At 48.8% G+C, this 15,608-nt stretch overlaps 2 protein-coding genes across 2 annotated transcripts in view; one reads left to right on the forward strand and one right to left on the reverse strand.

Moving 5' to 3' along the window:
- LOC144175117 (nucleolar transcription factor 1-like) overlaps window positions 1-3,854 on the reverse strand; it is a 30,142-nt gene extending 26,288 nt beyond the window's left edge. The window contains exon 1 of the mRNA XM_077704197.1: window positions 3,420-3,854. Coding sequence (XP_077560323.1) covers window positions 3,420-3,600 — 181 coding nt within the window. The 5' untranslated portion in view covers window positions 3,601-3,854. The remainder of the gene's footprint in view (window positions 1-3,419) is intronic.
- Window positions 3,855-4,533: 679 nt separating this feature from the next.
- LOC144175474 (uncharacterized) overlaps window positions 4,534-15,608 on the forward strand; it is a 49,643-nt gene continuing 38,568 nt past the window's right edge. The window contains exons 1-3 of the mRNA XM_077704562.1: window positions 4,534-4,860; window positions 11,561-11,811; window positions 13,400-13,613. Coding sequence (XP_077560688.1) covers window positions 4,785-4,860; window positions 11,561-11,811; window positions 13,400-13,613 — 541 coding nt within the window. The 5' untranslated portion in view covers window positions 4,534-4,784. The remainder of the gene's footprint in view (window positions 4,861-11,560; window positions 11,812-13,399; window positions 13,614-15,608) is intronic.

Consider the following 15,608-nt stretch of genomic DNA (forward strand, 5'->3'; position numbering starts at 1 on the left):
TCGCACTCAAACTTAACAAGAAGGTCGCATTTTGCGGTCTATTTTGTTTGACACCTGGAATAATACCAGTGGTCTCACCTGTTTATTCCAAAAATAAATAAAAACGATTTTCGCCTATGGGAAAATGGAGGTCGATTTTGACGTGCGAGCCAGTGCAAGTTGATCTTGGAACAACGGTGCCAGCTGGGGAATGCACACTGAAACGGACCATGGGGATTCACGCTCCTTCCACGGCAGGAAGGAGCCAAATGGGGTAGCAGACAATGAGAAAATGTGAAAGCAGGTGAGGAAACAAATCCAACGTTTATTGGGAACGATAAACTGTTGGGATATTTTATTATGATTGGTATCAGCTGTTATGCTGATGTCATCATCGTTATGTGATCAACTATTTGTGATCATCGTAAACTAGGGACGGAGGGGATTTTCTGATCGTCTGCTACATTTTGCTCCTTTTTACCGTGGACCCCCATAGTCTGTTTCGCTCTGCACACTTCAGGTGGCGCCATCGTTCCAAAATCAGCTTGCACTGGCTCGCATGTCCAAATGGGCTGCCATTTTCCCATAGGCGGAAATCGTTTTTATTTATATTCAAAATAAACTGGTGAGTACTGGCATTGTTCCCAGTGTCAATGAAAAAAGACCAGAAAATGCGACCTTCGTGTGATTTGAGCGTGAACCGAGCAGCGGTTCGCTCAGGAAAATTTTTTAAAGTATTCCAGTTATCGTCATAACACCCCCTGTACAATGGTAGGATGACATTTCGCCTAGACTCGAGTGAAGGTGCCTAGTTGTAACCTATGGCGAGGTTGGTACATGCTTGCGGTTTGGCAGTATTTTTCCTAGCGCAAAGATAAACTTATTGCTAAACAAGTTGCTGCGCGGACTAACGACATAGAAAATCATGTAACGGGGAAACTATTCACTACGTGGAAATTTTTGGCCATTATTTGGATTTGCTGAAATGTTGTACATATACCTAGGGCAGATAAAGTTCACTTCTAGCTACAGCCATATGTTTTGTGTTGATAAATATATTTCTCTTCATGGCAAGCTTTTGTCATTTTGGCGAAAATATTGTCCAATATTCTGTGTCACTCAGAAATGCAACACCATAAGTATAGTCTGCTTTGCCATGCAGCACGATTGCTAACAGGAATTATTATTTCAAAGCGATAAAACAGCTGCGTCCGCTCCTCCTTTCGAGCCCTCATGGGTAATCAATGTTCTTGCTGCACAAACAAAGCAGAAAATAACGAAAGCCTTGCCAGCGCTTACAGTTTGTTCAAATACATCTCAGTGCTAACCACACAACCGAATACGTAAAAAAAAAAAAGCTGCACTCAATTACAACTTGGTGTTTTTTAAATGTAAGACAAGTAATGAAATTTAATAACTTTTCACAAATGATGTTACGTAGAAATCCCACAAGCATGGCAATGGCCAAGCGTCTTCACTGAAGAATGTCTTGAAGTCACTAAGGTTCAGACCCACACAAAGCGAAACGGGTCACCCAGGACACAAGGCGTGTAAACAAAAAACAGTCGCGCCGAAATTTCCCCCCCGGCGTCTAGTACACTGTACCGGCGTACTTGCAACGGCCGTCCGACACGACTGGCTGCTGGCGGCGCGCAACGGCTTTTCCAGCTTGCAGGTGGTTTGGAAACGGACAAACTTTTTCCTCCGTGCGCCAAAGCAACGGGCCGCACAGGAGTTACCGTGCCCTGTAGCGGAGTAAGTTTTATAGCCTAGCAAGCTAAGTATGCCTCTTCGTGACGTTAGGCTGAGAAGCAATGAAAGCAGGGGTACAAAGCCAGCTAAAGAAGGATTGGTTATAACAATGCCCGGCTTCCAGTGCACGGGCGAGCAGACGACACAACAAAACAAGAGTGGCGGCGGAGTTTTCAGAAAGGTGGCAGCACCGCTGTTTTAAGAACCGCCTGTCGTCTGCTAGCCAGCGTGCGTGAATACAAACGTCAACAAACTCGCGTGGTCGGCCGTCCAGCTAGCGTAAAGCGAAACCGTTTCACCAAGGACGCGCGAAACTATCAACGAGGAAATAACCGAACGCGAAACGAAGCAAAGCGCGTTCCCAGCCGTGCAGCGCCGAGCGTGGCGGGAAGAAAATAGCGCGCAACAGGCTGCCGCCGCTCCCTCGCAGACGGTCGTCGCGAAGCCACGAAGCGTTGCGAGGCCGGCCGCCGGAGAACAGGGACAAGCACGCGGCCTCCCTCCCCGAGGCGCACTCCGCGCGAACCCCGCACGACGCGGTGGTAGCGGTCGAAGGGACACGAACGCGGCGGCCCGTCCCCAGACGCCGGCCTCGACGAGCACGGCGCTCCCCGCGGGGCGAGCATTAATAACGGCGCCCCCCCTCCTGCCCCCGGAAAGCCTGTCATCGTCGGCAGCAGCCGGCGAGCGAGCGAGCGAGCGGAGCAGGCGCCGAGCCGGGAAAAGCAGCAGGCTCGGCGGAGCTTCACGAGTACGGACGCACGCACGCCGCCGCCGGATACGGCCGGCGAGCAGGAAACCGGTTGCTTCCCCGAGCGCCTGGAAGGCTGCCACGGCGCCGGCTGCTACCGCTGCCCCGAGATCGTTCGCTCGCCCTCGCACGCAGCCCCGGCAACGAGGTAGCACGCAGCCTGCGTCGAGCGGCGCCGCCGCCGGGAAGACCAATCGGGCACCGGCGAGCGCGCCGGCAAGCCCCCGCCCGTCGCCGCCGATCTCCTTGCCCCCCGCCTGCGGCTCGCACGGCTCGCTTGCTTGCCTCGCCCGCCACATCGCCGCTTTGTCAGCCGCCCGCCCCGGCGAGCGAGGGGCTCGGCGGCGGACATTGTGGCGGCCGCGTCGTCTCGCTCACGAGCGCGGCATCGGGTCGGCCATTCTGGGTCGCCAGAAGCACGCGAGAAGCGCCTGGCGCGAAAGGAAATCGTCTGCTAGCGCTGGAAATGCCGGAACCCGCAGCGTCGCGCGGACCAAACAGAATTAAGCTAAACGGGAACACATTATTGCCCTTTATCATGCCTAAACCATGCATTAAAGCTGTTCAAACCACGTTTTTCATTAAATAAGCAAAGTGCACTCCGTGCTGCGCGAGACGTGCTAGCTCGTCGGAGAGCGCGTCCCTCGCTCTGCCCTAAGCCACGAACGGCCCCGGCTGTTTGGTTACTATCTGACGCGTGTTAGGCATTCTCGCAGCTGCTACGCACACCGAACAAGCGGAAAAGATGAGCTTGGCCCTCTAGATGAAGGTCATTAACCAGAAATGCCCCCGAGACCGTGCGCACGAAGCAACCCGTCCGTGCCGGCGGGCAGCGGCACCAACGCGGCGGCGCCTGACGCGGCATGTCGGATCGGCGCCGCCGAGACAAAAGCGGCCGCGAGATCGTGCTCCCGCATCGATGGCGTTGACCACTCACCGTCGCTGTGCTCGGGGGCCCCGCCATCACCGTTCTTCGTCCTCTTGGCCGCCGAGGCGCCGTCACTGTCGTCCGAGTCGTCGGCGGCTGAGACGGCTGCAGGGCGCTTCGCGCTGCTGCTTTTGCGTCGAGGAGGGCTGATCGTGGTCGTCGCCGCCGCCTGGGCCGCCGCCATCGCCATTTTCTCGGCGAACGCGAATCGGGGTCACGGGGCAGCGCTCAGGAACGCCGCAGGGACCGGACTGCGCGTCCGCGCTGTCCGGAACGAACCCGTCACGTCTACCAAACACGGCGGGAAAATACACGTGAATCGACGTCCGGCAGCGGCACGAATTCAAGCCGCTCAAAGTGCTGCTCTGCTGGTGGCGTCTGCTTCGGAAAACAAAACTTCCTCCTGACAAACTGCTGCCTCCCGACTGGTCGACGGAGAATGAACTGCGCATGCGCTCTGCAGAAAAGCGCGTCCGTTTTTTAACCAACTTTGGAGACTGAGAGGTTTATGCGTCTGGCAACGAGGGGCTACCCGCGTCGTCTGCTAGGAGCGACACGCTTTTGCCAAAAACATGGGAATAAAAACTGCACGTCTTACAACGGCAATATTAATCATACGTCCAAGCCTACTTAGATAACCTCAACTGCTTAATGATCTGTGTTGCGAATAATTGTACGAGTTGCTGAAGATGTTAACAGACTCAAATCTTTGTAAAACCCAGAAGGCTCGAGCACGACGAGTTTGTTGCCAAAGGCCAAAATAACGCTGCAACCTCACGTATAAAAATCTGTGGTGAACGTTGCTTTTACGTTGAGGTCAAAATATTAACCGAATAGGTTTAAAATATGACACTTCGGTGCAGTTTTATTGCCTACGTGCGGTGCGGCGCGCAAGAACGAAGCGCGTTGTTCTTCGTCACTAGCACGTACTGAAATTTGAACTGCAAAATCAATTAAAATTGCCTCTTTCGGGGAACTGTGAATTTCAGTACAAACGTATCGACGAAGTCGCAAGCATCGTGAGGCCTTGTTTAATCCTCTCGATTGCCTCGGAGCGTTTTCTCCTACAGCGACGATTCCAAAATCGAAACTGTTTTCCGCGCCACCGCCGGTGCGTGCGAGAATTGTGAACCTGTACGGCCGCCATTATCAGGTTTTCGCGCAGCTCTAGCCTTAACGATGTCAGTTTTGTACAAATTTTGATTTTAATTGTGTACATATGGCTCAGCGAAGCGGAATTTTTACAGCTGCAAGCTAAGGCCAGCAGGTTGTCGTACAAGTCACTTGCAGCACGATGATAAAAAATAAGAGCTCCGCTGCATGACATCTGTCTGATGGCCAAGTGACAAACAATACCACCAAGCAGATCGTAAAATGTATGTAAACATTTACGCGAACGTAGAAGACTACCCCGCCGACCCATCCATGCCTTCGCAGGGCCCACAAGAAGGTATGTGCTGAACGTTTGCGAAACAAATGCGCCGATCGCACGCTTACAGACGCGCCCATCGTTCGCCATGTTGCTTTTAGGTCTGCCCGGTGTAAAAATGTGGTTGCGTTGGCGGAGCTTATTTGGTTTTACGATATCTCTTCAGCTCGCTAAGGTTTCAGCGCATATTTAAACTAGGAATTTTATCTCACAAATCACTGCAATTGTAGAAATGCAGGCGGTGCAAATAATAGCAGCATTGAAAATTGTGGGACCCAATGGGTCGGGCGACCGTCGCACTTTTCACATTTTAGAGCGCCTCGCGGGTTTTGAGCAGTTGCGGTCAGCTGTGCGCGCGTTTGGATCTGTGCGCGTTTCGCGAACGGCTCGAATTCGCGCGTTGTCAAATGTCCGTCATCTGCTTGCATCGTCGGTTGCTTCGTGTAACCGACGGAATGGCGTCAGCGTGAACCCAAACATGCAAAGCTGCGTTCATTTTTGCTTGGGCCGGATATGCGTACGTGTGAAGTGCCGATCTGTGGTCGCTCTCGATCGTTGATATGCCCAGGTCGCAAACAAACTAAAGAAAGAATGCGTAGCGAATAGTTTTGGCTTGTATCTCGCAGGTTGAAGGTACTGTCTACTAGGTCCCGCGTCCAGAGGTAGCCTGAAATGCCCAAAGAAGTTTCTGAAATATGCGCCGCTTCCTAAAGAGATCAATTTACAAGTTATCAATCCGCGCTTAATGCTTCCGTATATGCATTCTTATCTTTCATTGCCGATAGATCACTCTGGGGGCGTTTTGTAACATTTCTCCGCGACATTAAAGTTCTGACGCATATGAAAATGTAGTGGGGATCATGCACTTGTCGACATGACCATACAATGTCATTAGCCATAAATAAAGTGCGCATAGAGGGAGTCATTAATCTCAACAGTTGGCCTGGTTCAGAAAGAGCAGTATTTATAGAGTGATAGGTATGGTAATAATTTTGTCGATCATAAAACAGTTTCCGCGGGCCCATTCAAATGCGAGATGTTTAGAAAGCTGCGTTCATGAGTTCTTTTAAATATCGGCCGGCAGGTGTTGCAGTCAAGTAACATGACAAAGCTAACTGTGTAGAGAAAGGCATGGGTAACGTCCATAGACGTCAAGTGGAGCGCCGTCTACTGGCAGATCGGCTTCACTTTGCCTGTATAGTTGGGTTCGTAGTATTCAATCCATCGCCTCCTGTATTTTTACAATGCCAAACGCATTGCGCGCTTCCCAATGGGAGTGAGTGGTACGCCTGCTGTGCGCACATGTCGCGAGGTGGGGCCCCGAGCTGAACCGGGATCACGCAACCGTAACCAACTTCGAGAGCGGCTTGCCAAGGCAACCGATGTTTGAGATTGGCAAAGAAATGGTGCTCACACCAGTGCTAGAAAGCTCAGAGCCGCGACGGTGCATGTTTTGCTAGTGTTGCCGCTCTCCACCACGCGTCACCCCCAGTTGAACTGATCACATGATTGAAACACTGGGAAGGCTACCGATTGGGCGAGAGTGGTCAGAGTAAAAGGAGAGGGCTTGGTTGGCCGGTCCAGGCTGATGCGTTTGGCATTGTAAAAATACAGGAGGCAATGATTCAATCGCTCTTGGGTGCCACCGAAGAAATGTGTACTGTTGATGTTACACTCAGCAAACAAGGGTTGAAGATCTACGATCCCAATTGAAGACCCAGTAATACCCGCCGCCGTGGCTCAGTGGCTAAGGCATTGCGCTGCTGAGCACGAGGTCGCGGGTTCGATTCCCGGCCATGGCAGCCGCTTTTCTGGTGGAGGTGAAAAGCAAAAACGCCCGTGTGTACAAGATTTTGGCGCACGTTAAAGATCCCCAGGTGGTCAAAATTAATCCGGAGCCCTCCACTACGGTGTGCCTCAACGCCTGCGTTGCGTCGGCACGTTAAACCCTACAATCAATCAAATCAACCGAAGACCCGGTAATCAACAATTGCTACCATAAAGGCACAAATTAATGCAGCCGGCAATCCATTGCAACAGCAGAGAGCCCTCGGTGCATGAAATTAACAAAAAGCTGTGTGCTTCATTAGAAGCGCGCCCAACGTTTTGTCATGTTTGTTGCATCCCAACGTGGGTGAAGCCCAGTAGGCCTGACGGAGCACCTGGTTTTGACGTCAACGTTGTTGACCGAAAAGAAACTACCACTGCATCTAGAAATCAGACATATCATCCTCTCCCTTACAAGTACAAAACACTGGGTGCCTAGTGACTACATTGAGTTCTGAACTTTTGTGCTGCAATTTAGGCTGTGCTTAGTGAACGTGCCCCCCATAGCGACTACGTGCTTCCTCATTTGAGCCTGGACGACAATAATGTTACTGGCATAATTCTCAGAATATTTCCCACAATTTATGAGTTCCTTGAATAAAAAATTGCAGTAGCCATTACCCATTCTTCGCAAATTAAGCTGTCTCCTACTTATTTCCACCCATCTTTTAAGAAGGATGTCGAACTAAAAAATATAGCGGGTTGTGCTCAGACAGCGTTATTTTGTTGTGGTTCGGCAAACCGGAGTAGCATCACTGTTTGGGAACCGGTTTGTGAGCACTGAAGCAGTTTTGCAAATCTGAATTGATAACCAATTGCAAAAAATTATAAAATAGGTTCTAAGGGTTACTATCCCAAGCCGAGCCTGTAAGGAGATGCCACAGAGGAATACCACGGTTGTGCACTTCATTGCCTTTGGCATTGAGATGCTAGTCACATCCACCACGAGGAAATTCTATGTGCGTCCTGGTAACAATCAACAGCAAAGCTCCCACACACACAGCAGGGCTTTCAAAGACTTGTGATGATAGATAGTTGCGGTAGATTGTCATTACTAAAACGACTCGAATATTAGTATAGTGAAATTGACTAAAAACATGGTATATACAGGGTTGTTCGTTTTTGGGTGAAACCCGATTTTTACACCCCAAACATTTTTTAGGAGCATCTGGTTAAACCCAATTTCTTCCCAAATGGGCCTCTTTGATGTAGCGATCTGCACAATCGTGCACTGATAGAGCGCAGTTCTCAAACAGTATACCTGCTGGAAGCAAGCCGCACAAACTCAGCTTTCGGACTCATTTGGTATCGGCACAACTCTACCACTTGCTATGCCAGGCTGGCAGGTGCTGCACTGACATTGCTGTGCCTAGCTAATGGAAGTTGTGATATCGCAAGAACTGTCTACGAGCTGAGATGTGTTCAATGATTGGACATGTCTCGAATGGAGACCGACATGTTGTGCATGCATATGATAATGTATGTAAACAAGGATGTGTAAAAAATAGATGATGACCAGCTTTACGGGAATAAATGTTTCATTATCTTTTTAAAAATGTTTCATTATCTTTGAAGTTACTATCATCACTGATTCATTACCAAAGCAATGCCTGATTTCGGAGAGTATTTGCTAGAAAACCCTGATATTCCCCGATTTCCAGCTTGAAACCAACACCAATTTTAATGCGTTTGAGTTAAGAAGCTAGTTATACCTTCTGATAAAATAAACAGAGGGTATTACTTAATGCTTCTGTAGATTTCATCCGAAAAAGCCCAAATTTGGATTGATTTTACAAAAAACCCGATTTCTCCCTGATTGTCAGTTTGAAAATCGCACCCAATTTTACCCCCCGACGTAAAAAAAATATAAAAACCCGAAAATGAACAGCCTAACCTTATTGGCTGGCTGCACTAAGGCCAGGGCAATGAGAAGTGCTTGCCTTGCATGTACACCCTTTGTCAAAATTTTCGAGGCCAATCCTAAGCCTTTTAGACCACAAAGAATTTAATGTAAAGACCGCTAAGAATTTAACTTTACCTTCAAATGTGACAAAATTATTTTATGACAGTAAGAAAGTAAAGTTGTTTTCTCTTGCTTTCCAACATAAAACATTTCAACCTTGCTTGAGACACAAAATTGTACATCGAACTATTTGCGGCCTCTGCAGTTTCGGCTTGGCCTAGAAAATTTTGACAAAAAAAAATTTAGAAAATTTTGACTTTGTGGTCTTGCACGAAACGGCACGTTTTCTTGTGCAAGCACTTGCTGAGCTCAGAAAGCATTACTGAGTTTGAATTTCTTTCTTAGCGCGGTGCACCAAGCATCTCCAATAGCTTGTGAACTTGTACAGTCCGGAAAGCCTTCCTAGTTGTTGCTTCTCTTGTATATAAATTAATCTCGAAACAATTTGACCTTTGTTTGGGACAAATAAATCACCACTTCTGCCAGCTACTTCTCGAGGGGAGCCAATTCTTTTCTGTTCTTATATCTCGCTTCTATTTCTGTTTGTGTTGAATTCGCATTCCTCTCTTTAGAATAGTACATCACACCGGCAGCGAAACTTCTCGAGTCAAGCCTGCACACCATCGCGTGACACCTGTACATTAGAAGGCGGTGTGTTTACATACCAGCGGCAGATTTTTTAATCATTTGTGGCGGAAGAAAGATAAAAGGCTGACGTCAACTACATAAATGCTAACTATCAGTTCAGTTGTTTGGTCACCTAGGATAGTTTATACACAGCTGCAGGGTGTAAGCTGATATTTTGTTAAAAATAGGCGGTGATCAATGCTCAGCCACTGCATTGTGGGTTTTGTCACCGGTGCGTATCTTGTCACTGGACATGGGTTCGAATCCCGGCCACGGCGGCCGCTTTTCTGATGGAGGCGAAAAGCAAAAACGCTCGTGTGTACGAGATTTTGGCACACGTCAAAGATCCCCGGGTGGTCAAAATTAATCCGGAGCCCTCCACTACAGCACGCCTCATCGCCTGCGTTGCGTCGGCGCATTAAACTGTACAATCAATTAAATCAAGTATTTCTAAACAGGCATTGCCTAAGAGTGCACGCGTGGGAATATGCCTCCATTCTGCGTGACACTTGCCATCTTGTCTTTCATTGTAATGCGCAATCCAATGAAAGATTATGTGCTTAGTGACTGAAAGGTAAATCAGCTGTACAGGCTGGAAGACGGAGGTCTTTTTGGGGAGAAGGGGTCTTTAATTTGGCGACATCCGTGTCCTCTGCTCTGGAACGAGGGTCATAATAGATTCGCAAGTTGTGCTAGCTGGTAAATTAGCATCTCTGAAAAACAAAGCCGCACTCAGGTAGATGAAACATGCAAAAAGGCAGGCGGGACGAGTGTTGAAGAGTTGGACAGCGCCCATTCCGTATACTTTCCTGCATGCTCCGTATACTTTAGCGCTGTATTTTCTTCAAAGGAGAGATACGTAGTGCTTGCAAGGTGAGGGGGATAGGTCAAGAACTTATCTCCAGAGGAGCAAAGCTGCACGCTAGAAGTTTTCTGTGCGACGTCTGTTAACATTATTTGGCTTTGCCAAAGGATACAAGCTTGTCCGTTCTGTGCATCCTGAAAAACTGAAGGTTGCACCATGCAGCGTTCTACCTTTGTAATCATGGCGTGTTAAATCAAAGGTCAGGCAAAGGAAGCAGTGTCTGGAATGAAATTAACGTTATGGTTTTGCACTTATTACACGGTTGAAGGCAGCAAAAAAGGGCACAAACTTTCCATTTTCGTTGCCTCATACTATTGTTCCCATTCGAGTTTTGCGTGCCAAAAAACTAACGGTCCAGGTTCACTTCCAGCAACAATGCTATTTCAGTTCCGGTTTTTTGGTTGGGTCCAGTTCTGGTTTGACTCCCCGGTATTAAGATAACAAATGACCCAAATCAGGAATGCATGATCATGAACGAAAATACCTCTGCATGCACTGACCTTTTCGGTTTCTATTGTAGCCTGTAGACACTTTTGCTCTTAGAAGTTTGTCAGTTCTTGTGTTTGTACCAACGAATTATTGCAGTCACAGCAAATACCGTAACGTGAAAGTGGCGCAAAGGTCAAAGGTAACCTCACAGAAAATTGCATTGCACGTTCATCTCCCACGTATTTTCCTCAACTGGTTACAATGCTTTGTAGATCATTGCCATCGATTGTATTCCTCAATGCCCGTACAGCAGCACAGTTCTGAATTGGGTGCAGCAAGCGTCTTTTTATTTTCTCTTAGCTCAGGATGCATCAGTTTGTACTGAACACTTTTAAAAGCAAAAGCTCTGAGTGTCCCAGTGTGTGCAAAAGCAGCGTTTTTGTTCAATACAGAAAATGCCACTGCTGTAATAAAGAGTAAAGTGGTATGTTGGAATGTATGCCAAAGTGTGTATGTGGATTAATTTCGATAAAGTAAATCAATCAGCTTGGAAACAAGAGTGGGTACATGGGAGCTTGTATGGGAATCAAACTGCGTGTGGCGCTGACGTCGTATCGCGTGCTCTACTTGCGTGACGGCATGTAAGTAGAATGGGTGCATTACGGCCACGGAGAGCTTAGATTCTGAGGAGGCTGTGGCTTGAAGCGTCTCCATCTGCCTGCCAAAGCAGTTCGCACCAAAAGATAACCAAACAAAATCAAAGAAAGAGATGCAAACACGGTGTAGCAGCGAAAGAGTCGGTGTAGCAGCGAAAGAGTCGGTGTAGCAGCGAAAGCAGCGAAAGTGTATTGCTAGGGAAAAGTGTAACGCTTTCACCTTCAAAACATGCAAGCTCACTTTTAAGTGTCCCGAGGAATTTTCGTGTTTGGCCGGACGCAGAAAACGGACAAGACATGCCTCGCGAAAATTCATTGTCATGTGACGTGTCTTGCTCTTTCTCTTTCTCGCAGAGTGCAATGTTTGTGGTGAGGGCCACGCGACGGCCGCCTGCCCGCTCCTGGGCCTGGCCCAGAAGGTGGACGACAAGTCGGTGCCGTCGCGGGCTCGCCTGTCGCTGCCGCCGACGTTGGCGCTGGTCGACAACGCCGACGGCGAACCCCGCGTCACGGCCCGCGAGGACATCCCCGTGGGGACTCAGTTCGGGCCGGTCGAGGCGCCCCGATATCGTGCCTTCAAGGGAAACCCCCGCTTTAAGCTCAAGGTGTGTGACCGAAGCTGAAACGGGGGCTGCTTGGTTGTTCCTTGTGAGATTTGACTCTCTGCTGCTCAGAGGGAACCAGCACACACGACGGTCAAGTTACGAATGATCTGCTCATGCATTGTTCGTCGCTTGTCTGCCATCTTCCATCCGTGTGTGCTAGTTCCTTCTATGCAGAACATGTTGAGAAAGTTCACAAGGTGTGGCCTGTTTTCACGAGTTCATCTTTTCGTCTGTGATTTCAGGCGGAGTCTGCCGAGTGTTGGCGCACTTGCTTTGCCTGAGACAGCTCTGTAAAGTCCTCTTTCAGTGTGTTCTCTAAGCAAGTAGGAAATATAAAGCGGAACAGCTGTGCAACAGCGGTCAGTCTGTGAAAGCACATAATTTATGCAAGGCGGTCGTACAAGTGAGAACCTGGTCTTCTATTGAGGTAACTGAGAACAACTTTCTTCTGCGTAGGCGCAAATGACACAACAACAAATCAACCAAAGCACCAAAAAAAAAATATGTGGGAACAGAGAGCTCCGTTGAAGTCAATTTCATGCATTTTAAAGAAATGTCTCGGCTTATTCTTCTGCTGTGAGAAATTGTAGGCAGATCGAATATGGTGACATGCAATGGATGTACACATGCGCACTTCATATGTGTGCGTGCGTGTGCATGGCAGCCTCTGCACACTGGAATGGAACCCTCTTGCCACACATTTATGCTCGGAGCAAGTGTCTTTCCTCCGTCCTTTCTTAGCTTCTGTTTCTCACCTCACTTACACTACCATTGTATTATTGAGGAGATATGCTGGGCCTCCTCAATTTACCAGTCCTGGATAGCCCGCGGACAGTCCGAGGACTGCCTTTGGACCGGTACAATTGAGCAATGGATAAGGTCCCGGGCAGCCCACGGTCGATCCAGGACTGGTAATCGAGGAGGCCTCCTCATCGGGCCTCTCCACGTACCAGCCCTTCATGCATTCAGCTTGGGAACGTCAAACTGTCAAGTGGTATCGAGGTGTGGCTAAGAGCCCGAGAAGTTCTAAGCTGCCATATACGTTAACCCTTAAAAAGAAGGTCTGTGTTAAAAGTCTGTGTTGCACTGTTCCCCTCTTTGTATTCAATTGCATGCCCTTCAGAATTAGCCCCTCACAAAGTGATTTTCAAAGTATTTCTCTGTGCCGACAGACATACGTGGCATGCTGCTTTTGCAAGGCCACATGACATTGTTCTGGTTGTTGCTTGGGGTAGTAAAGTTTTCCACTTTGCTCGTCTCCCATAGCATCGCATATGTGGCCAGCACACTGCCTACACACCAGCTCCAAGCACTGTCTTCAGTTTTGCTTCAGCTGGCAACTGAAACGAGTGCGAAAACCCCAGCTTCCGTCGCCACCGCGGATTGGTTCGGCCGGCAACTGAAGCTTTGCTGGTGGCATTTCTGTAGGTGCCATGAAACCACAGGAGGCGCTTGTTTGACCTCGGCTGAGCCTGAAGGTCGTACGGACGTTACCAGGCATGCCCTGGGTTTGTACCCGGAGTAATGAGCTTTGCTTAAAAAAGAGCGTCGGGCACAGAGCAGCTCCCTGGCCGTTGTGTGGTGGCAGGTGTTCCCGACCAAGGGGCGTGCCACGTGCCTGGACACCTCGGACGAGTACCAGTGCAACTGGATGTGCTTTGTGGAGCCTGCGCCTGAGCCGTCGGTGCAGAACCTGATCGCCTACCAGCTGGGCCAGGACATCTACTTCAGCGTGCAGAGGCCCGTCGGCTGCGGGGACACCTTATACGTGGGCTATGCTCCGCCCTACGGCCGGAGGATGGGTGAGCACAGTTTGAGATGCGCATTTCCTCCTAGGCTGTGGGAGAGTGTCAGTTGGGTCAGTCTGTTTGGGCATTTGCAATGCTTGTGAGTTTTAAGTGCAGAGCACTTTAGGGACTCATTTTGTTGTCGTAGGTCGCTCGCTGGACCCAAGTAGACCCCCCACGGTGTTCCGTCGTAGCGGCTGTCGTTGTGGCATAACCAAGAGGCTTCGAAAGCCAAGTGGTTTATATAGTCATAAGCGTTCAAAACTCGGGAACCACTGGTGCTTGTCATACATCTCTCCGTTGCTTAGCGCAAAGAAAACTGTAGGTATATTTGAGGCAAAATATACGTAATTAACCGGTAGCGGCCATGCTTATTTAGTCAGGAATGCTCGTTGGGTTGGCTTTTACAATAGTAAGCGAAAAAAAGTGGCAGTGCAATGCCGGCACGTGCGGTAGGAAAAGCAAGCACAAAAAGAACAGAACTCTTGCTGGCGCAGTTTCAGGCAGGGGGCGTGCGAGCACTGTGGAGGTGGGAAATTTGAATCGCATTAGGTGGCAGCAGTGAGCAGATAACGGTGCCACAGCCCATTATGGCGAATCACTGCTCTGCACTTCTGACAGCTTTTATATTAAGTGGAACGGCTTTTATTTATTTTTTTAAGTACCCCCTACCCTGCGGTGAACAACATGTCATTTCGGGAGCTGAGCAATAAACAGCCCGAAAAAGCAGGACGAAAGAAGAGCGCACGGACACGGCACTGTTCTTCGTGCCGTTTATCGCTCAGACACGTGCTAACTGGCCAACCTGCAATGCGTGCTGCAGTTTGTTTGGGGAGCATGCATCAGTCAAAGTAGTGTTGTTCTCGGTTCAGCCAGTGGCACTATGTAGCTAGTACCGTATTTTCGTGCGTGTAACCCTCACCAAAAAAGCGAAAATTTCAGGGGTGAGGTAGAGGTGTGGATTATATGCGAGGTATTTCCTTTGGTGCAGCTTCACCGCATTGCAGGTTGGGCCGTGACGCCCCTACAGCAGTGATAGCGACTAAGCCACTGTTATCCCATTGACAGGGCTCATTTTGCACACACAGCTCAACAATATATACGAACCTGAAAAAATGTATGCGGCGAGTCACCTAGTTATGTAGTCAGCTAGGTGAGTTCTTTTGCATAAACAAATATGTAAGGTTGGTTGCGTAGTAGATTTGGTCCATCCTATTATGTATAAAATATGCGGGCAATACGCAGGGATACATTTTTTTTATTCGTCGACGGAAAGTGGGGGCATGGGTTATATGCAGGGGCGGGTTATACGCGTGAAAATACGGTAGGCGAAGCATTCTTTGTTGGAAAATGGGGAAGGGAAAAAAGAAACGGGGGCACTACTGCTGCTGTATGCACCCCGTTCCTGCACTGTACAGTGGAACAGTACATGCATTTGCGGGAGGTTACGAGGCGATTTTGCACCAAACTAGGATGAGGTACACTGGAAGAATGGCAGAAGTGTTGTGGGGAGGCTTTGTGGCAATGAACGTGAGGCAGAGCTGGAGGATCGCTGTGGACAAAGATTAAGAAAGCTCACTGTAAAGAGGGGTTACTATGTGGATGAATCAGTAAGCTGTTGGAGCACATTTATGCTGACAGGGGCAGAGGATTGTTAAATGCCCGTGGAGAAAAGTTATCCGGGGCGAGGGTTAAGATCAGAAAAAAAAAATAAAGCAGTGGAGAAGGAGTAGTAGGGTTATGTGAAGAAAAACACTGCGTAAAAATGTGTAGCCTTAAGCTGGGACGTTTATTCTGCATGCAGCAGGATTAGAGACAGGTCCGGGAAGTATGACGTAAACGCAGGGCAAGTCAAAAAGAGAGGAAGAGAATGGAGACAGTATGTGTTGCACAATTACCAAAAATAACACCTCCAGATCTAAAAAATAAAAAGGACAAAAAGAGAATCTTGCTCTTTCAGTATACGTGTTGTGTTAGATGAGCAGCTTTGCAATACGCTGCTCCTGGTTG

Source organism: Haemaphysalis longicornis, unplaced genomic scaffold (genome assembly GCF_048455015.1).
Source record: "Haemaphysalis longicornis isolate Haplotype H1 unplaced genomic scaffold, Haemaphysalis longicornis Haplotype H1 scaffold_3, whole genome shotgun sequence".
Taxonomy (NCBI): domain Eukaryota; kingdom Metazoa; phylum Arthropoda; class Arachnida; order Ixodida; family Ixodidae; genus Haemaphysalis; species Haemaphysalis longicornis.